Below are 19,838 nucleotides of genomic sequence, written 5' to 3'. Positions count from 1 at the left end.
CGCTGTGCGACCATGATGCCCCAGATGTATCTGAAGGAGCCATAAAGGGAAAAACATGATCATCACCAACAGCTCGGATCTAAGGAATTGGGGATGGTGGCTATGATCTGAAATGATTGAAGTCAGTGTTGAAGCTGGGAGGCTCTATGTGCCTAATTGAAAGCTAAGGGTCTGTTTCTCTGGCTTACAACTTCACTGGGATGGTGAATGAGGCTGAGGATGGGGAGGTCAGACTGGGAGGTGGGCAGAGAATTTGCTCGTCATTTTGATCCTCTAGTCTTATCTTTCCTGACACCCACAATGAAAGCAAAAACTGACCCCAACTTAAAACTGACCACAACTTTTCGTATCTTCATCTGTTGGAAAAAGCACAGCAGCTTTTCCATTCAGACCACCAAGCACAAATGTTGGGGCCTGATCTGCATATTTAAAACACTTCTAACAGGAATGTCCTGAAGAGAAAGAAAGAACTTGCACTTATATAACACCTTAGGGCATCTCAAAGCTCTTGACAGCCAACTCAATATTTTTAAAGTAGTCACTATTGTAATGTAGGGAACATGGCAGCTAATTTGCACTCAGCAAACTCCCATAAATAGCAATGAAATAGATGGCCAAATCATCTCTTTTAATTCTGTTTGTTGAGGAATGAATATTGGTCAGAAAAACAGGGAGAATAGCCGTGCTTCTGTTCTGAAATAGTACCATGAGATTTTCTTGATTCAGTTAAGAGGGCCAGACACAGATTAGCATCTCATTCCTCCGAAAGTACAGCACTCCCTCAGCAATGCAGTGATGTAAGTCTGGCAAACCTCTCGAGAAGGGCCGTGACCTCATGATCTCTGACCTTGAGGTTGAGCGTGCTCACACTGAGCCAGACAACGGCCTATCCATATTCCTTCACCATGCTCTACTTGTATCTTTTCATCTTGCTTCTCTTCAAGTGAATTGAGGAACCAGTTAAATTAAAATACCTAACCTTATGACATTGCAGCTACATGATTAATGTGGTGATAAACAATATAATTCCCAACAAGATTAAATCTTGTCATAAAGAGTGGTACATTTCCTGTTGGAAAGCTTTAATTGAACTCCCATTTCTGAGCTGCCATATCAGTTTAATTTAAATCTATGTGTCGATAAGAGAGGGGAACTTTTTAAAAATCTTATCAAGATCGTAACTGAAGCCCATTTTATTCACAGCAGCTGTGGCCAACTATTAAACTTTTTTTTAGTCTGTGCGGTGATCACTGATGGTAGTCATGATGTGGAGATGCCAGCGTTGGACTGGGGTAAACACAGTAAGATGTTTCACAACATCAGGTCAAAGTCCAACTATCAAATAAACTGGTTGGACTTTAACCTGGTGTTGTGAGACTTCTTACGGTGATCACCAAGCCAGGCAACAACTTCCGCTGTGGCTAAACGGAGCTGTCTGAGTCCCCCGCTGAATTTTGTGAAGGGGCAGTCTTCCATGATGTAAGTCATTGATTGGGGTGCACCATAACTGCCGTTCAGGCTCCCTGCAAGGTCCCACTTGTGCTGATTTGCTGGACAAAGGCCTTAGCTAGTGCAAAAATGGTTCCGGAATGCCCAGTGTTGGTGTGGCAGGTAGAAGCCAAGGAGGCAGGCTGTGGGATCTGTGGTGAGGAAGTGGTTTTTAATGGTGAGGTGTTGGTTCCATTCCTGCTGCCATACAGGCTCTACTATCATTCTAAGATAGTGGTCTTAGCCATAAAGGCTGCTATGATGGTAGGTGAGCGGCAGGTGGATAGGTGTGTGGCAGGACGTTTGGGTTGATATAAACTTTCTCCAAAAGCTCTCTTGTTGCAATCTCCCTCCTTATGTGAGGGTGTGGAATCTTGCTCAGGAGCTGAGGGAGTTGAATTGATTGGAGGGTGCCTGAGATGATGATGTGCATTCTTGTGTCGAGCTGGGTATCTACAAGACTGGCATGGGATGAATTGTACCATACTGATGTACAGTACTCTGCAGTCAAGTAGACGATGGCAAGAGCCTGGGGTCCTTAAGGCCTGAGTATCCACACCACAAGAGGATCCAGCAAGTTGCTGAGGCTGTTATTTCACATTTTGATCTTCACTACTGTCTTGCTCAGATTTTTTTTGTATGTTAATATTCAATCAATGGCAACACCACAATAAACATGCTGTTGTTCAGAATTCAATCTCTTGCCATTCAAGGAGGTGTTGAGTTCCCTTTTGGCAATGGCATTGTGGAAGTTGACTATATTTGAGACTATTTTCAGCTGCTGGGTTGAAGGCACCATGTCTTAAAATAGTTGACCAGCTTTGCAAAATTGTTGTTTAATGTTGTCTCTAGTTTAGACAACGTCTGTGCCTGAGAGACACAGCAAATATCATCAGTACAGATAAACTTCCAAGAGATTGAAAAGGGTTGGGGCTGGAACAGACCCTGGGGGAAGCCCACTGGACTCTTCCCTCCAAGTGCTTCTCTCATCACCCATGTGCCCTCGAACCGTCTATCTCGGAGTAATAGTTCAATGGCTTCAGCAATCCCTGGAGGAAGGACTGCCAAGGAGATCAATGTGCCAGATTGTGCCATATCCTGCAGTGAGATCAAGAAAAACAGTGCCTATTTTGAGGTTTTTTCGAAGCCATTTTCAATGAAGGTGGTCAGGGCAAGGAGCTGGTCTCACGTTTTGCCTTTGCTGAAAGGCAGCGCAATCGGATTTCAAGGTTTCTCCATCTCTGGCTCTATTTGCTAAATTAAACATTTATCTCATCATATCCTGAAAAATAAACCCTGCAACTTCAAAACTTATTGATGCCATTACCACTTTATAGATGTGAAACGATGGTGGGCAGAGCGAGACACACATTCTGTGCTTAATTTGCGCCGGCGGCCATATTAGCGCAGCCTGAAGCCAAGGATGCCCAGAGTCTAAGTCTGAAACAGATTATTTACATGTGCTAATAAGGGGGCTTCATTCTTTCAAAAATTCATCTTCCCTGTGCACAATGTGGCGTTGGCTATGATTAATTAGATTCCCCCTAATCTTGTTCTTGGCAGACAAGATTAAGGAGAACCCCAAGGCATTTTATACATATATTAGGAACAAGAAGGTTGTCAGAGAAAGAGCCGGAAATCTCAAGAACAAAGGAGGGGAATAATACTTAGAACCCAAGGAAATAGGTGAGATCCTAAATGAATACTTTGCATCAGTATTCACAAAGGAGAGGGACACGTTGATTGGTAGTGGCTCAGAGGGATGTGTTGACCCGTTAGAACATATCATAATTACAAGGGAGGAAGTGTTTGATGTTTTACGCAGCATTAAGGTAGACAAATCCCCAGGGCCAGATGGCATCTGTCCTAGATTACTGAGGGAGACAAGACATGAAATTGTTGGGCCTCTAACAGAAATCTTTGTTTCTTCATTGGACACAGATGAGGGCCCAGTGGATTGGAAGATAGCAAATGTGGTCCCGTTATTTAAGAAGGGTAGCAAGAATAACCCAGGTAATTATAGGCCGGTGAGCTTGACGTCCATAGTAGGGAAATTGTTGGAGAAGATTTTTAGAGATAGGATCTATACGCATTTAGAACAGAATAGTCTAATTATCAATAAACAACATGGTTTTGTATGAGGGAGGTCATGCCTCACAAATTTGATTGAGTTTTTTGAGGAGATGACAAAAATGATTGACGAGAGGAGAGCCGTGGATGTCGTCTGCATGGATTTTAGTAAAGCATTTGATAAGGTCCCTCATGGCAGGCTGGTGTAAAAGGTTAAATCACACAGGATCAAGGTGGACAAGTTAGATGGATTCAGAACTGGGCTTGGCCACAGAAGATAGAGGGTAGCAGTGGAGGGGTCTTTTTCCGGTTGGAGGTCTGTGACTAGTGGTGTTCCACAGAGCTCTGAAATGGGACCTCTGCTGTTTGTGATATATATAAATGATTTGGAAGAAGATGTAGCTGGTCTGATTAGTAAGTTTGCGAACGACACAAAGATTGCTGGAGTTGAGGATAGTGATGAACATTGTCAGAGATTACAGCAGGATATAGATAGGCTGGAAAACTGGGCGGAGAAATGGCAGATGGAATTTATTCCAGATAAATGCGAAGTGATGCATTTTGGTAGATCTAATGCCGGGGGAGCTATACAATAAATGGCAGAACCATCAGAAGTATAGACACACAGAAAAATCTGGTTGTGCAAGTCCACAGATCCTTAAAGATGGCAACACAGGTGGAAGAGGTGGTGAAAAAGGCATATGGCATGCTTGCCTTTATTGGACGGGGCATAGTGTATAAAAGTTGGTGTATGATGTTGCAGTTAGATAGAATATTAGTCAGGCCACATTTGGAATACTGCATCCAGTTCTGGTTGCCACACTACCAGAAGGATGTGGAGGCTTTGGAGAGAGTACAGAAAAGGTTTACCAGGATGTTGCTTGGTATGGAGGGTCTTAGTTATGAGGCGAGATTGAGTAAACTAGGGTTGTTTCCCTGGAAAAACGGAGGTTGAGGGTCGACCTAATAGAAATTTATAGAATTATGAAGGGCATAGAAAGGGTGAACAGTTGGAAGCTTTTTCCCAGGTCGGAAATGACAAACACAAGGGGTCACAAGTTCAAGGTAAGGGGGAAAAGGTTCAATACAGATATGTGGGGGACGTATTTCACACAGAGGGTGGTGGAGGCCTGGAATGCACTACCAAGCAAGGTGGTTGAGACAGACACACTGAGATCTTTTAAGACTTATCTAGATAGCCACATGAACAGACTGGGAATAGAGGGGTACAAACGGATGGTCTAATTTTCCAGACGTCGCTGGATTCCGGGGAAGTGCCGGAAGATTGGAAAACGGCTAATGTTACGCCGTTGTTTAAGAAGGGTGCCAGGCAAAAGGCGGGGAATTATAGGCCGGTTAGTTTAACGTCTGTGGTAGGTAAAATGTTAGAATCCATCATTAAGCAGGAAATTGCGAGGCATCTTGAAGGGAATTGCTTGATAGGGCGGACGCAACACGGTTTCATTAAAGGGAAGTCGTGTCTGACAAATTTACTGGAGTTCTATGAGGATGTGTCTAGGGCAGTGGATAGAGGAGAGCCGGTGGATGTGGTCTTTCTGGATTTTCAGAAGGCGTTTGACAAGGTACCTCACAAGAGGTTATTGCAGAAGGTCAGGGGACATGGAGTTGGGGGTAGGGTGTTAGCGTGGATAGAGGATTGGTTGTCAAATAGGAGGCAGAGAGTGGGGGTCAATGGGTGCTATTCGGATTGGCGGATGGTGACTAGTGGGGTGCCCCAGGGGTCGGTGCTGGGGCCTCAGCTATTTACCATTTATATAGATGATCTGGAGGAGGGAACCGAGTGCAGGGTGTCGAAATTTGCTGATGACACCAAGATTGGGGGAACGGCAAATTGTGCGGAGGGTGTGGAGAGTCTGCAGAAGGATCTAGATAGGCTGGGCGAATGGGCCAGGAAATGGCAAATGGAATTTAATGTTGGCAAGTGTGAGGTGGTCCACTTTGGTAGGAAGAATGGTAGGAAGGACTATTACTTACGTGGCGAAAAACTGCAGCAGGCGACGGTGCAGAGGGACCTCGGGGTCCTTGTGCATGAGTCGCAAAAACCCAGCTTGCAGGTGCAGCAGGTGGTCAGGAAGGCGAATGGGATGCTGGCCTTCATAGCGAGGGGGATTGAATATAAAAGTAGGGAGGTCTTGCTGCAGCTGTATAGGGCATTGGTGAGGCCGCAGCTGGAGTACTGTGTGCAGTTTTGGGCGCCGCACCTGCGCAAGGATATTTTGGCCCTGGAGGGAGTGCAGAGGAGGTTTACTAGGCTGATGCCGGAGTTGAGGGGATTGAGCTATGAGGAGAGGCTGAATAAACTAGGCTTGTACTCGTTAGAGTTTAGAAGAATGAGGGGAGATCTCATTGAGACGTATAAGATGATGAATGGGATGGATAGGATAGAGGTGGAGAGACTCTTCCCGCTCAAAAAAGACAGTAGGACTAGGGGGCACAGCCTCAAGATAAAGGGGAGGCGGTTTAGAACGGAGTTGAGGAGGAACTTCTTCACTCAAAGGGTGGTGAATCTCTGGAATTCTCTGCCCGTTGAAGTGGTGGAGGCTGCCTCGCTAAATATTTTTAAGAAGCGGGTTGATGGGTTTTTGATAAGAGAGGGGATTAAGGGTTATGGGGAGAGGGCGGGAAAGTGGAACTGAGCCACAACAGATCAGCCATGATCTTATTGAATGGCGGGGCAGGCTCGAAGGGCTAGATGGCCTACTCCTGCTCCTATTTCTTATGTTCTTATGTTCTAACACGTGATCGGTGCAGTCTTGGAGGGCTGAAGGGCATGTTCCTGTATTCTATTGTTCTTTGTTCTTTGTTCTAGTGTCACCAGGTCTATATGTAGCCTAACTGGCAACTCTTAATGGGAACACTGGAGGGCGTCACTAAAATGTGTATATAACATGTTAAGTGAATGTACATTTAGCAAAGGACAAAAGTAAGTTGTCAGATTCTTCCATCAAGTGCTTTCAGAGGGTCACTGGCAGCTAGATAAAATTTAATCTACATCACCAGAAAGCTGCCTAGGATGTAAAGTAAGCATTCACAGCTCTCCTGACTAATTAAAATGAGGTCCATTATCGGGTGCATTTCTGACTGACTTGTCCTGACACAGGAATCATATTACCTTCAGCTCTTGTCAGCAGGCTGGCACCATCGGATTTCCAGCGTACCTTGGAGCAAAAGCCGGAGTACACTCAGTTGGGTGGCACAGCAGCACAATGGTTAGCACTGCTGCTTCACAGCTCTAGGGACCTGGGTTCAATTCCCGGCTCAGGTCACAGTCTGTGTGGAGTTTGCACATTCTCCTCGTGTCTGCGTGGGTGCTCCAGTTTCCTCCCACAGTCCAAAGATGTGCAGGTTCGGTTTATTGGCTATGCTAAAAAAAAATTGCCCCTTAGTGTCCTTAGATGCGTAGGTTAGAAGGATTAGCAGGTAAAATATGTAGGAATATGGGGGTAGGGCCGAGGTGGGATTGTGGTCGGTACAGACTCGATGGGCTGAAGGGCTTCTTTCTGCACTGTAGGGTTCTATGATGATTCTATGATATATCTAAAGGAACTGGGTGGCCGAGGTAGGGGGTGGGAGCCCCGCTGCTGATGGCCCAGTGAGAGCCAGTATCTTCAGAAGAGGTGGGGAGGATTTGAAAGGAGCAGAAAAAAGCCCTGTAGACTTGGGTGACAGCCAACCTGCAATACCACTCAGATTCAATGGATGGCAGGAGAGAAGTAGTCTCTAAAACTCACCAGATATTTTTAAATTAGTTTTTTTCCAAAGTGACTCAGAACATCCAATCCTCAAAGAGCCAAACCAAGAGGTACTGGGGAACTCCTCGGATGTCTCCAAGCACTGACTACATGGGAATTGCCAGGAATTTTGGAATTCTGATGGATAATCATCTTGCATCTGGAACTCTCTGAAAATCTGAGTTAAAACTGGTGACTTGGGATGGTTCTAAATTACTTAGCAGAATAGTTACCCAGGAGAAGTTAGAAGGATGAAATCATTTTTAATTCCTGGATAGCTATGCCACTAATCATGCCCTTACTCCCCCATTGGACACCCCCCCCCCATCCCCCCATAACTTGCTCGTGACCACCTGACTGCCCTTCCTGACTCAACAACTCACCCTTACCCCCAAACCACCCTTGCCGTCCTGATATGCCCTGACTGCCCTGTCAACTGCCTAACATCCCCGACCCCCTGATGTGACTACCCCAAGCCTCTGACTCACCCTAACCCAACACGTACTTACCTGCCACCATGTTGTCTCACCCATTTACCTTACACTCTTAGCATCTCTCTGTAGCTTGTCAAAGTAGCTTAGGGACATTTAAACTTACTGGAATATGCCATCTGGTGCCATAAAAAGAGGGCATGGCTTGAACTCCCCCAACACTCCTGCACTCTGAAGGGAGGATTCCTAGAACAGGTACAATCCACATTTCTGTGGAGGTCCAGGTGAGAACTGTGGAGCCAAGTAAGTAAATAGGAGCAGTGTGGTAATCCAAAGGTAATAAGCCAGAGCGGTAACCCACTCTGTCCTGACTCAAAAGTAAATCTGCAAATAGTCTCTTAAAAACAAACCTGCCAATGTTTCCTCTAGCTTTGAATCCAGCTCCTGGCATTTTCAGACGAGCAGGGAAGCTATTAGTGCTCCTCTGTTTAGGCCACCCGTCAAAATGTCAGAAAGTCTATCTCCTGTTCTTGACATTCAATAGTATTTTCATCATCAAATCTCTCATCCACAGCTTGGAATCACCCTTGATCAAAATGTTAAATAGACCAGCCACCTAACTACCTGGTTACAATGTTGTGGTTCAGGTTAGAAACTCCAAAGTGTTTTATAAAGCCTGTCTGAATCATAAGTTTTGCATCTTGAATTTGGCTAGGATAAGCATGAGATGCTTCACTTCAGGTATGACTCAAGTGACCTACTTGGGAGAGTTTATTAAACAAAGATTATTTAAGGATATAGTTAACATGTATAGTAAGAAAATTAGCAAGGACTCTTGTCAGTTCCAAACAAGAAACAAACAATCATGATGGTGTTTCACTCTTAACAAAGATCTTTACAATGTTCCAATCAAACCAATCCCATAGAGAAAACATCCTTTCACAGGTTTAACACGACATAAGTGAAGGTTCACGTAATACTGGGATGAGGCCATTAGTCAAATTTTGCAGTCATGTTCTCTTGAGACTTAAAACAGTTTGAAGACAAGACAGCTTCCCAGTACAGCAGAGACTCTGGTCCAGCCTGCAAAAGCAGCAGATTTTCACCCTGCAGGAAAAGGTCTTATTTTCAGCTAACCAAAAAAATTATAAATGAATAAAAGATAAAATCTCAATATTTGAAACATCAACAGAATTAAATAGAGCAGGACAGATATGAACCCAAGTAGAAATTAATTATTTAGCCTGACTGAAATCAACATAACAATTATTTTCTTAAGTACACAGGTTCCAATTGTCAGGCAGCAGGGATCAACTAAAACCATCATTTAACAATAGTCTGCGTTCTGTGATTGACAGTTCCAGTACAACTCATTTTACTCTGGTTCATGCTTAAGAAATTCAAATATTTAACAGCTATGATTCAACATTTCAAATATTTAAATTATTGCATTCAAGGTTTGACAACCTGCCAAAAATATCTAGCCCTGTGTCATTATTCACAACTGTACCTGTATCTTCAGTGAAGCACACTGATAGTAAGGAAAGCAAGAGGAAAGAGAGAATTAATTGTTGGAGTTGAGCGTTGTTGGAGCTGTGCTCATCCAGGCAAGTGGGGAGTATTCCATCACACTCCTGAATTGTGCCTTCTAGACAGGCTTTGGCAGTCAGGAGGTGAATTATTCACCACAGGATTCCTTACCTCTAACCTGCTCTAGTAGCAATGTTTTTGTGTGGTTAATTCAATGCAGTTCAGTTCCTGGTCAATGGTAACTCTAAGATTATTGATAGTAGGGGATTCAGCAATCGTAGAAAACAAATGGAAATGGAGAGACTGCAAAGAAACAGAAATGGAAAAACAGGAATACAGGGCAAAGTAGTATTAGACAAAGGGAGAATAATGAGTAGAGGGAAAGAGCAAAGGGGAGAAAATAAAGAGAGACAAAAACAACATGTGTGTGCCAGTGTGTCTAGAAGCATGGATACATAACTGTTCCAAGTCAGAAGTTTATGAATGCAAGGTGCTTCAGCAACACCACATACATGGCAAGGATTGTAGTTCAGAAGTCAATGTAGAAAGGTCTGTATGTTATGTTTGAATTAGTACTCAAGAGAGCAAATTGGTTCAATTGATTGGGTGGCTAGTTCATAATGTACAACTCTGCCAAAGACATGTGTTCAATTTCTGTACCAGCTGAGGTTATTCATGAAGGCTTACCTTCTCAACTTTGCCCCTTGCCCAGGATGTGGTGATTCTCAAGTTAAACACCACAGGTGGGACTTTCCAGCCTCGCTCACCCCAGAACCGAAAAATCCTGCCCGAGGTCATCGGACATTTCCACAGTCAGGCCCTCGCCTACTCCAATTCCCATGGCTGACGGGATAGTAAAATCCACCCCCACCAGTTAGCTCTCCCCCTCACAGGATAGAGCAGCCTATGACTATGACGATAGTGACTACTTTTTCACTCAAGATGATGTGGTGTGGAATGGTATGGTAATTGTTACTTCTAGTTCAAACTCATTGGAACTTTTCCATTTAATCAGTAAGGAAACTAAGAGTTATGGGGGTAGGGAGGGAAAGTGGAGTAGAGGGTTATCATTTTAGATCAGCCATGAACTCATTGAATGATGGGCTGAATGGACTGCTTTTGCTCCTACATCTTATGGTCTAATATTAGTACAGTACAGATCACTGGCATCCAAGCCTGTACGTATGCAACAACTAAGAGAGACTCCATTCTAGGCTTTGCAAGGCCATTGTCTTTGCTTTTCATCATCCCCTCGGCCCAACTAATCTCTTGCAAGATGCAGCAGCAGTTTGATTGCAGATACTAAGCATACGAATCCAATTATTGCTCTCAAAATCTCAGCAGAAAAGATTAAGTAAGAGGACGTTTGATAAAAGTGTTCAAAACCCTGAAAGGTTTTAATAGAATAGGTAAGAAGAGATGGTTTCTACTGTCAGAAAGGTTGACAAAGGACACAGATCAAGGATGTCTGCCAAAAAAGATCCAGTGGTTTGTGAGGAAACATGTTTTTACACAGTGAGGAGTTGTGAACTGGAATGAAAAGGGTGATAGAAATAGATTCTGTAGTAACTTTCAAGGGAATTGAAGGGAAAATAATTACAGTGCTACAAAGGAAGAGCAGGAGAGTAGGACCAGTTGGGTAGCTGTACCAAGCACAGGTACAATGAGCTGAGTGACTTCACTTCTCGGCTGTATCATTCTCTGACCCTCGAAACAGATGAAATGAATTGGAAAAACCGTAGCACATAGTTTTTAATGTGAGGGAGTATGAGGTCATCCACTATGGAACCTGAAAAAGACCAATCAAAGTATTTTATTATCAGGGAGAGACTATGGGAGCTGTAGATTATCAAAGGGATTTGTGTGCTCATGTACATAAATCTTGTGCACCAGTACAAAAAGTAATCTTTATTCTTTCATGAGACATGGGCATTGCTGACAAGGCCAGTACTTGTTGCCCATCCCCACTTGTCTTCAGATTGAGTGGCGGTTCAGAGTCAACCACGTTGCTGTGGATCATATGAATTATAAAAACTAGGAGCAAAAGTAGGCAACTCAGCCCCTCGAGCCTGCTCCACCATTTAATATGATCATGGCTGATCTCATCTCAGCCTCATCTCCACCTTAGAAAGAAAGTTTACTATTAGTCACAAGTAGGGTTTCCATTAACACTGCAATGAAGTTACTGTGAAATTCCTCAGTCACCATATTCCGGCACCTGTTCAGGTCAATGCACCTAACCAGCACGTCTTTCAGACTGTGGAAGGAAACCAGAGCACCCAGAGGAAACCCAAGCAGACATGAGGAGAATGCGCAAACTTCACACAGACCCTAAGTGGGAATCGAATCCGGGTCTCTGGCACTGTGAAGCAGCAGTGCTAACTATTGTGCCACCATGTTCCTGACTTAAGTGGGAGATTGAAACTGAAAAGCTCAACTCATTTAAAAGGTACCAGGACCTGCATACATATCTGTAGCCTGGACCACGTGCTGGAAAATGTGATGAAAATGAGTGGCTAGTTTCCTTTTTTCTCTTTTTTAGCTGATGGGTTGAATGGCCTCTTTCAGCATGGTAACATTTCTATGATTCTGTTTCATTTAGCGAGATCCAGGGACATAATCAGTAAGACTAAGCCATTCAGAAATAAAATCTGGAAGAATTTTTCACAAAAATTGTGAGAGAAATCTAGAGCTGGGCCACACAAAAGACTGGAATTATCAAGAATGAACTAAAGTTCTATGGAGAAAGAGTATCAAGGAAAAAGAAATGAATTGCGTGAATGAAATTAAGATACAGATCAGCCATCATCTAACTGTATAGCAGACTATGCTCAGAGGGCTGAACAGTCTACGTTCCCAATAAATTTAAGTTAAAGTTTATTTATTAGTCACAAGCAGGGTTACATTAACAGTGCAATGAAGTTACTGTGAAAACCTCCTAGACTTCACACTCCAGCGCCTGTTCGGGTACACTGAGGGAGAATTTAGCATGGCCAATGCACCTAACCAGCATGTCTTTTGGACTATGGGAGGAAACCGGAGCACCCGGAGGAAACCCACACATTCACAGAGAGAACGCGCAGACGTCACACAGACAGTGAGCCAAGCTGGGAATCGAACCCGGGTCCCTAGAGCTGTGAGGCAGCAGTGCTAACCATTGTGCCAGCGTGCTGCCTGGTACTGGAATTTGCACCATGACATAGATGGTGAACACAGATGTAGAAGTTCTACATTAGATGATTTTACATGCTTTAAAACCTGCAAAAGGATCAGTGACATTCTTTTATTTTGCAGTCCACTACAATTCCTCCAAAGAAGCCAGACCCAGTGACATCGGAAACTGTGGTTTTCTGGGGACTGCGACTATGGCAAGTGGTTGGAGTCTTCTCCATATTCGCCCTGACCGTGAGTAAGTCACTGTGACCAATTAGTCCTTGTTCTTATGGGTGTGCCTGAAATATGGCCCAAGGCTAACTGTTGGGATACTAACTGAGGTGAGAGTCAACCATAGAATCCTACAGAGCAGAAGGAGATCATTCGGCCCATCAAGTCCGAACCCACCACAGTCCCGCCCAAGCCCTGTCCCCATAACCCCATGCATTTACCCTGGTTACACCCCCTGACAGTAAGGAGCAATTTAGCATGGCCAATCCACCTAACCCACATATCTTTGGACTGTGGGAGGAAACCGGAGCACTTGGAGGAAACCCACACAGACATGGGGAGAATGTGCAAACTCCACACAGATAGTGAGCCAAGCCGGGAATCGAATCCAGGACCTTGGCACTGTGAGGGAGCAGTGCTAACCATTGTGCCACCATGCCTTTCCATTCCTTGTTCTCCAGAAAAGAAAATATGAGAGTGCTTTTGGAAGACAGTCTTCCGAGTAAGTGAAAGGGTCTATTAAAGTTGGACTATTGGATAACCCTATTAGCCTAATACATTTCCTGTTTTTGTGGGAAAGTATGGACTTTTATGTGATGAGTGGCACAGCCATTCTTCAAGTTGGTTCTTAAGGAAGACAGTAATTATGATTCACATTCTTCCATAGATTGAGTCTCTGCTCTTGAATCTTCGAGTACTTTGATAGTCAATTGTTTCAATGCTCCACTTGTAATTTTCAAAATCCAATGCATACTTAGAAGGTACACATGAACTTATGGCTAAATTGGTGGAGAAGAGCCAGTCAGTAGTTTTGTTTTATAAGACTTTCAGAATGCATATGGTGAGTGTCTTTAAGTGAGGTCGGGAAGAAGAAAATAGAAGAAGATAAATGTTGAAATTATTAGTTCCAAGTATAAACTTGCATTAGCATTTCACCTTTCACAACCTTAATACACCTCAAAGCACTTTACAGCCAATTGAATATTTCTTGTTGTACAACAGTTGGATGACTCATGCCCTGCAACCAGTTTCACAAGTATTGTGTTAGTTACAAAGTGCTTTCAGATGTCCTGGGGATGCTAAAGATGTTATATAAACAAAAGCATTTATTGATTAATATATTGGATCTCTAATGGTATTGGACTGTACATGTTTCTATGTATGTTCATGGTGAGTTGCAAGGTACGACTCCTTTGTTTTCTCTACAGTTTTTAGAACATAGAACATTACAGCACAGTACAAGCCCTTTGGCCCTCAATGTTGTGCCGAGCTATGTCCAATCCCAAGATCAAGCTATCCCACTACCTATAATTCTGGTGTGCTCCATGTGCCTATTCAATAACCACTTGAAAGTTCCTAATGTGTCCGACTCCACTATCACAGTGTGTCTATTCCACACCCCAACCACTCTCTGAGTGAAGAGTCTACCTCAGACATCCCTCCTATATCTCCCACCATGAACGTTATAGGTATGTCCCCTAGTAACAGCCATTTCAGCCATTTTTGGTATGATTGACAATACCAAAGCGCCACTATTGGTGGGATTACCCTCAGTTAGTTCCACTTTTACCTTTCCAGGCATAATCAGCTTATCTCCAGGGATGTCTTCCCTGCAGTGCTATCCCTGGAACCTCCCAAGGATCTGAGCTTTGTCCGTCCTCTTACCCACCTATCTGTTGTTTTTTGGGGGGGAGGGGGAGGGGAGTGCAACATTAAGTGCTGGCCCTGGTATTCACAGGTATTGCTTTCACCCAGCATGTATTTGGATAGGTTATATCTTTATAATATATATTAATGCAATAAGTGCCAGTTCCAAAATTCATTGATATTTATGGAAGGGAACCTAATGCTTCAATTTGCAAGGGTTCATTGCAAAGACAGACTTAGTTAATCATCTGGATGAAACCCTTTAGAGAAATGTCAACAAATTTGTAGCTTTAACAAAGGCAAGTGCAAACATCAGGAACGTGGTGGTGTGGTGGGCTCGATTTTCCAATCAGGATCCGGAAACCCACACCCAGATAATTTCCAGGTCCCGAAACTAACAAAGGATAGGGTTTTCCAGCCTTGCCCACCAACAGGATTGTCCGCTCATGCGGAAAGTCAATGGAATTTTGACTGGTCAGCTGCATGTCCTGCGGTGGGTTCCAACACAATGGGGCAGGCAAATCTTAAATCTGGCAAATCTGCATCATTCATAGGCCCAACTTTCAAATGTCAGTTGATTAATTGGATCGGAGGTGAGCTTGTCAGCTTGGCTCCGAGATTTACAAAGAACAAAGAACAACCCAGCACGGGAAACAGGCCCTTCGGCCCAATGAGCCCGCGCTGCCATCTTAACAAAGCATTTTCTTACACCTACCTTGACCCATGGGTATGCGTATGGTACCCCTATTGTAATCTGTGAGGAGGCAGGAGAGGACTTGCACAGGGAAAAGGCAGGAGTGGAAAGGACCAGGACGTCAGCACTCTGGAGTTCAGCAAATGGCCAGACAAACAGTACTGAGCCCAATCCTGCAGCAACTTCAGGAGGTTTTAATTTTCACAGAGAGTCTTTGACTTCTCAGACAAATTTTTGGCTTGTGCCTAGACTGTTTAGTTTTGATGATTTCCCATTTCAAAATCACTTTCAGGTCTCCATGGGCCCCTTCACTATCTCCTCAAGGAGCTTAATGGACTTTAATTAGAGGTGAGCATATTCCAGGTCCCTCTGCCCTTCTGCTTTCCTTTTGAAAATTATGTTGTGCTCCACAGGCGTTGGGATCCAGTGACAATTGACAGAAATGCAATTTTTAATGCATGTCAACATCCGTGCTTACCTCTCCAGCAATTGAAGATTTAACCCAACATTAGTGAATCCAAAAAGCTACACAAGCAGCTAGAATACACAAATTGTAATCCTGTCATTTCAAATTGAATTCAATTTTTTAAAAGAAGGAAATTAAGAAGGTGGTGTCAGTAGAAGCAGCCACAGGCAGTCAGATTGCTGTATAAACTTGATTGGTTCATTAATGACCTTCCATGAAGGAAACCTGCTGGCTTTACACACTCTGTTCTTTATGGCCAATCTGTTGTTGCAAAAATGGCGAAGGGGTCCAGAAATCACAAGTCCCACCTCTGAACACAGCATCTACCACTAGGGTAAAGCAACTTGTGTTTCACATGTGTCAGGCATGTTTCATGGAGGCAAGTTGGTTAGAACCAACTTCAAGAATGGCTGTGCCACTCATCAATTAGAAGTCCATATTTTCCCAGTTTCCCATATAAATCAGCAACTGCCTCCACTCATTGGATTTTGCTCTCACTCCAAAGATGTGCGGATTAGGTTGATTGGCTGTGCTAAATTGCCGCTTAGTGTCAAGTGGTTAACAGGGTAAATAAGTAGGGTTATGGAGATAGGGCCTGGGTGGGATTGTGATCGGTGCAGTCAATGGGCCAAGTGGCCTCCTTCTGCACTGTAGAGATTCTATGATTCTCGGAGCCTGAAGTATGATACATCTGCATTGAGTAGAGCTGATAGGAACAACTCTTAGCTTTGTGCATTCCTTTGGATAGTCAGGGTATCCCTTTGGAGAGGTGCAGTTACCCCTGTGGAATTGGCTTTAAACTTATTTTAACTGTCCCAGAATTGGTAAACACTCAATTCAAACCATTTGGCTTTAATCCAAGCACGTAGGAGAGTAGGTCTGCTGGTTCACAGGGCAGTTTTTTTTGGCCCTACTAACTCATGCACTGCAGTGCCTGGAATAACTTTGTGCTTGAGAAGCCTAATTGACCCCTAAGTACTTAGTTAACTATGACAGTCAGGCTGACAATTTTCAATTTTGGCTTCCTGCCCAACCCTTTGTACTACGGAGGTAAACTTGGGGGTGGATGGGAAGGTGAGCAGTCGACATCTAACCTCTTTTACATGTCCCCTTTGCAGGAAACACACTCACTAGAGGCATACAAAATTCAGCCCTATTACCATATATTGGCCTGGATTGAAATTTAGTTGCCACAATTTTGCCCATTCCTCTAAATTATCAATAAGTCTGTAATTTTATTCTTCCATCTAGTATTCTTACAATGCTGCCCATCTTTATGCCATTGGCAAATTTAGATAGGTGGCTTTCTATTCCATGATCTAAGTCATTAATAAACTCATTCATAGAATCATAGAATTATACAGTGCAGAAGGAGGCTACTCAGCCTATCGACTCTGCACTGACCGCAATCCTACACAGGCCATATCCCCGTAACTCCATGCATTTACCCTAGCTATTCCCCCTGGCGCTAAGGGGCAATTTAGCATGGCCAATCCACCTAAACTGCACACCTTTGGACAATGATCAGTTAGGATCCCAACAGATTATTGCGGGACACAACTTGTCACATTCTGCCAATTACCCCTACTCTATCTCTCACTTCTCAGATGATTTCTTAACCACCTGAATAATTTGCCTTCAATTCAATGAGTTTCAACTTCTCCTACTGTCTTGTATGTGGGAGTTTACCGCATGCCTTCAGGAAGCCTGTAAGAATAACATACGTAGACATTCCTTGTCCACTCCTTCAGTCACCTCTTCAAAATATTCAATCAGATTCATCAGACCTTTTACAGATCCACGCTGGCTCTCCAATCAGCTATGTTTTTAACGTGTTCAGTCACGCCATTTTTAATTAGAGATTCCAGCAATGTCCTGATAACAGATGCGAGGCTAACGGGTCTCTGTATTCCACTGGCTTTCCTCTGTCATCTTTCTGAAATAGTGGAGTGACATGCACAAATTCCCAACAGCCTCCAAGTCAAGAGAACTTTGGAAGATTATAGTAGGGGCACGTGCAATGTTCCTATCTGCTTCCTTTCAAATCTTGATAGGGAACCTACTTTGGGATTTGTCATTCTTTCATAGCATTCTTTGCTTTATTGTTGTTATTTTGTTTAATTTGAGTGAGTTCCTGTCCCTGATTCAATATTAGTTTGTTGTCATTTCTGGCAAGCTAACCACTTCTTCTACAGTAAATGCTGCTGCGAGTTACTCAGCCTGTCTGTCCTTTCCTGGTGATTCTCTTTTTTCAAATATAATTGTAAAGTAAGTGCTGATCTCCAAATCCTTTGCCAGTTTCTTTTCAGACTTGCTTTTGTAACTCTTGCTATCTATTTTGTCGCCCTTTGCATTGAGCTGGTGAATGGATAAGAAACAGAGAGCAGACCTCTTGCTTTTCGTGAATGATTTCATTTAGTTCCATTGTTAGTGTCTTATCTCTTTGGGGTTTATTTTAGTAGGTGAGTTCTTGTCCATAGGGTTATAAAATGGTTGTGTTAAATTTATTTTTGAACACCTTCCACAGATTTTATCTGACTTTTAGTAGCTGCCTTATGTTTCTTCCCTTCACACACCGTCAATCATATTATACTCACTATTAGCTAAATATTCATGCACCATAACTAAACCCAGCTCATTTGAGCCAGAATATGAATTGAAGTCCATTCTTTGGCTTTCTTTCCATTTATTTTCCCTGACTAGTTAAGATTCCACACTGATGCAGACCAAACCAGCAACCTGTGGAATATTTTTTTCCCTCTGGCCCTGTTTCTAATGTAAAGCAATTGATTATGAAAGCAGAACAAATTCACAATGACGTGACACCATTAGAGACAAGGTCTGAGTTAGCTGATGGATTGTTTTTTTGGTGTACAATGGGGTCCTCTGCATGATTACATTGCAGCCTTGCGTACAACAGCACCAGAGCAATTGCACTCTGGGGAATTATTGAAGGAGCTTGTAAACTCTCGGATTAATTCCTGATGGAGGCCATTTCTATTTTAACACCTGGACTGCCAAGTTAATGTGCATAGCTATGTTCTACATAACTTCACATTGTGACATTAGCGCAGTGGAATGAGGTTATAGTGTGGTGCAGACAAGTTCATCAAATCCAAGGGCATCATGTGTGCTTCATCAGGAATGGCTTCTGCAGTAGTTCCCCTGTCTGGAGAGTTTATTGGGAAAGTGTAGGGGGAGATTTAGTCTACCTAACTCATGCTGATCCTGAGTGTTTAATAGGCTAGTGTAAATGGGTATTATTCTGTCCTTGTTCCCTGCTCCATGGGAAGTGTATGGGGCATATCTTTCTGCATCTAGTCCATTCTCAACCAGACCTGGCATTTTTGATGGGGGAGCATTTCACAAACTTGAACGAATGGAAGACCCCTGGTTCTCCATTACACATTTATTGGATCTTTTGTTGGAATAGAATTTCATTGTTTCTCTAAACGTGAAGGGCAGCACAGTGGCACAGTGGTTAGCACTGTGCCTCACAGTGCCAGGGACCTGGATTTGATTCTGTCTTCAGGTGTCGGTCTATGTGGAGTTTGTACATTCTCCCCGCATCTGCCTGGGTTTCCTCCGGGTGCTCTGGTTTCCTCCCACACTCCAAAGATGTGCAGATTAGGTTGATTGCCGAACTGACTTTAATGTCGGGGGATTAGCAGGGTAAATACGTGGGGTTACAGAGATGGGGCCTGGGTGGGATTGTTGTCAGTGCAGGTTTCATGGGGCGAATGGTCACCTTCTGCACTGTAGGGATTCTATGGATTCTTTGAAGCTTTTGTGGAAAGTCAGTAGATTGTCATTCTGCTTCACAGATCTGTCATTGAGTTAGCTGACCCCATCGAAGAATTGCTTCAGAAAAAAATCTCTGGGCTCTCTCCAAGATTGGGTTTGAGGGTGGGGTAAGTGCCCAAGGCCCTGATAGAAACAGAAATATAGAAGATAGGAGCAGGAATATGCCACTTGGCTCTTTGAGCCTGCTCCACCATTCTTTATGATCATGGCTGATTGTCAACTCAATAGCCTAATCCTGCTTTTTCCCCATAACTTTTGATCCCATTCACTCCAAGTGCTATTTCCAGCTCACTCTTGATTACATTCAATGTTTAGCATCAACTATTTCCTATGGTAATGAATTCCACAGGCTCACCACGCTTTGGGTGAAGAAATGTCTCCTCACCTCCGTCCTAAATGGTCTACCCTGAATCATCAGACTATGACTTGTGGTTCTGGAATCCCCCACCATTGGGAATATTCTCCCTGCGTCTACTCTGTCTAGCCCCGTTAGAATTTTATAAGTCTCTATGAGATTACTCCCTCATTCATCTGAACTCCAGCAAAAACAATCCTAACCTAGTCACTTTCTC

At 43.5% G+C, this 19,838-nt stretch overlaps 1 protein-coding gene across 2 annotated transcripts in view; it reads left to right on the top strand.

The window, feature by feature from the left end:
- tmie (transmembrane inner ear) overlaps window positions 1–19,838 on the top strand; it is a 101,528-nt gene that overhangs the window by 27,716 nt on the left and 53,974 nt on the right. For both annotated transcript variants that reach the window (XM_080194972.1, XM_080194973.1), the window contains exon 2: window positions 12,566–12,680. In XM_080194972.1, coding sequence (XP_080051098.1) covers window positions 12,566–12,680 — 115 coding nt within the window. The remainder of the gene's footprint in view (window positions 1–12,565; window positions 12,681–19,838) is intronic.

The sequence above is a fragment of the Carcharhinus amblyrhynchos genome, chromosome 8 (genome assembly GCF_965287045.1).
Source record: "Carcharhinus amblyrhynchos chromosome 8, sCarAmb.v2.hapA, whole genome shotgun sequence".
Lineage (NCBI taxonomy): Eukaryota > Metazoa > Chordata > Chondrichthyes > Carcharhiniformes > Carcharhinidae > Carcharhinus > Carcharhinus amblyrhynchos.
Note: the sequence above shows the minus strand (reverse complement) of the source record. Positions and strands in the feature narration are given on the sequence as shown.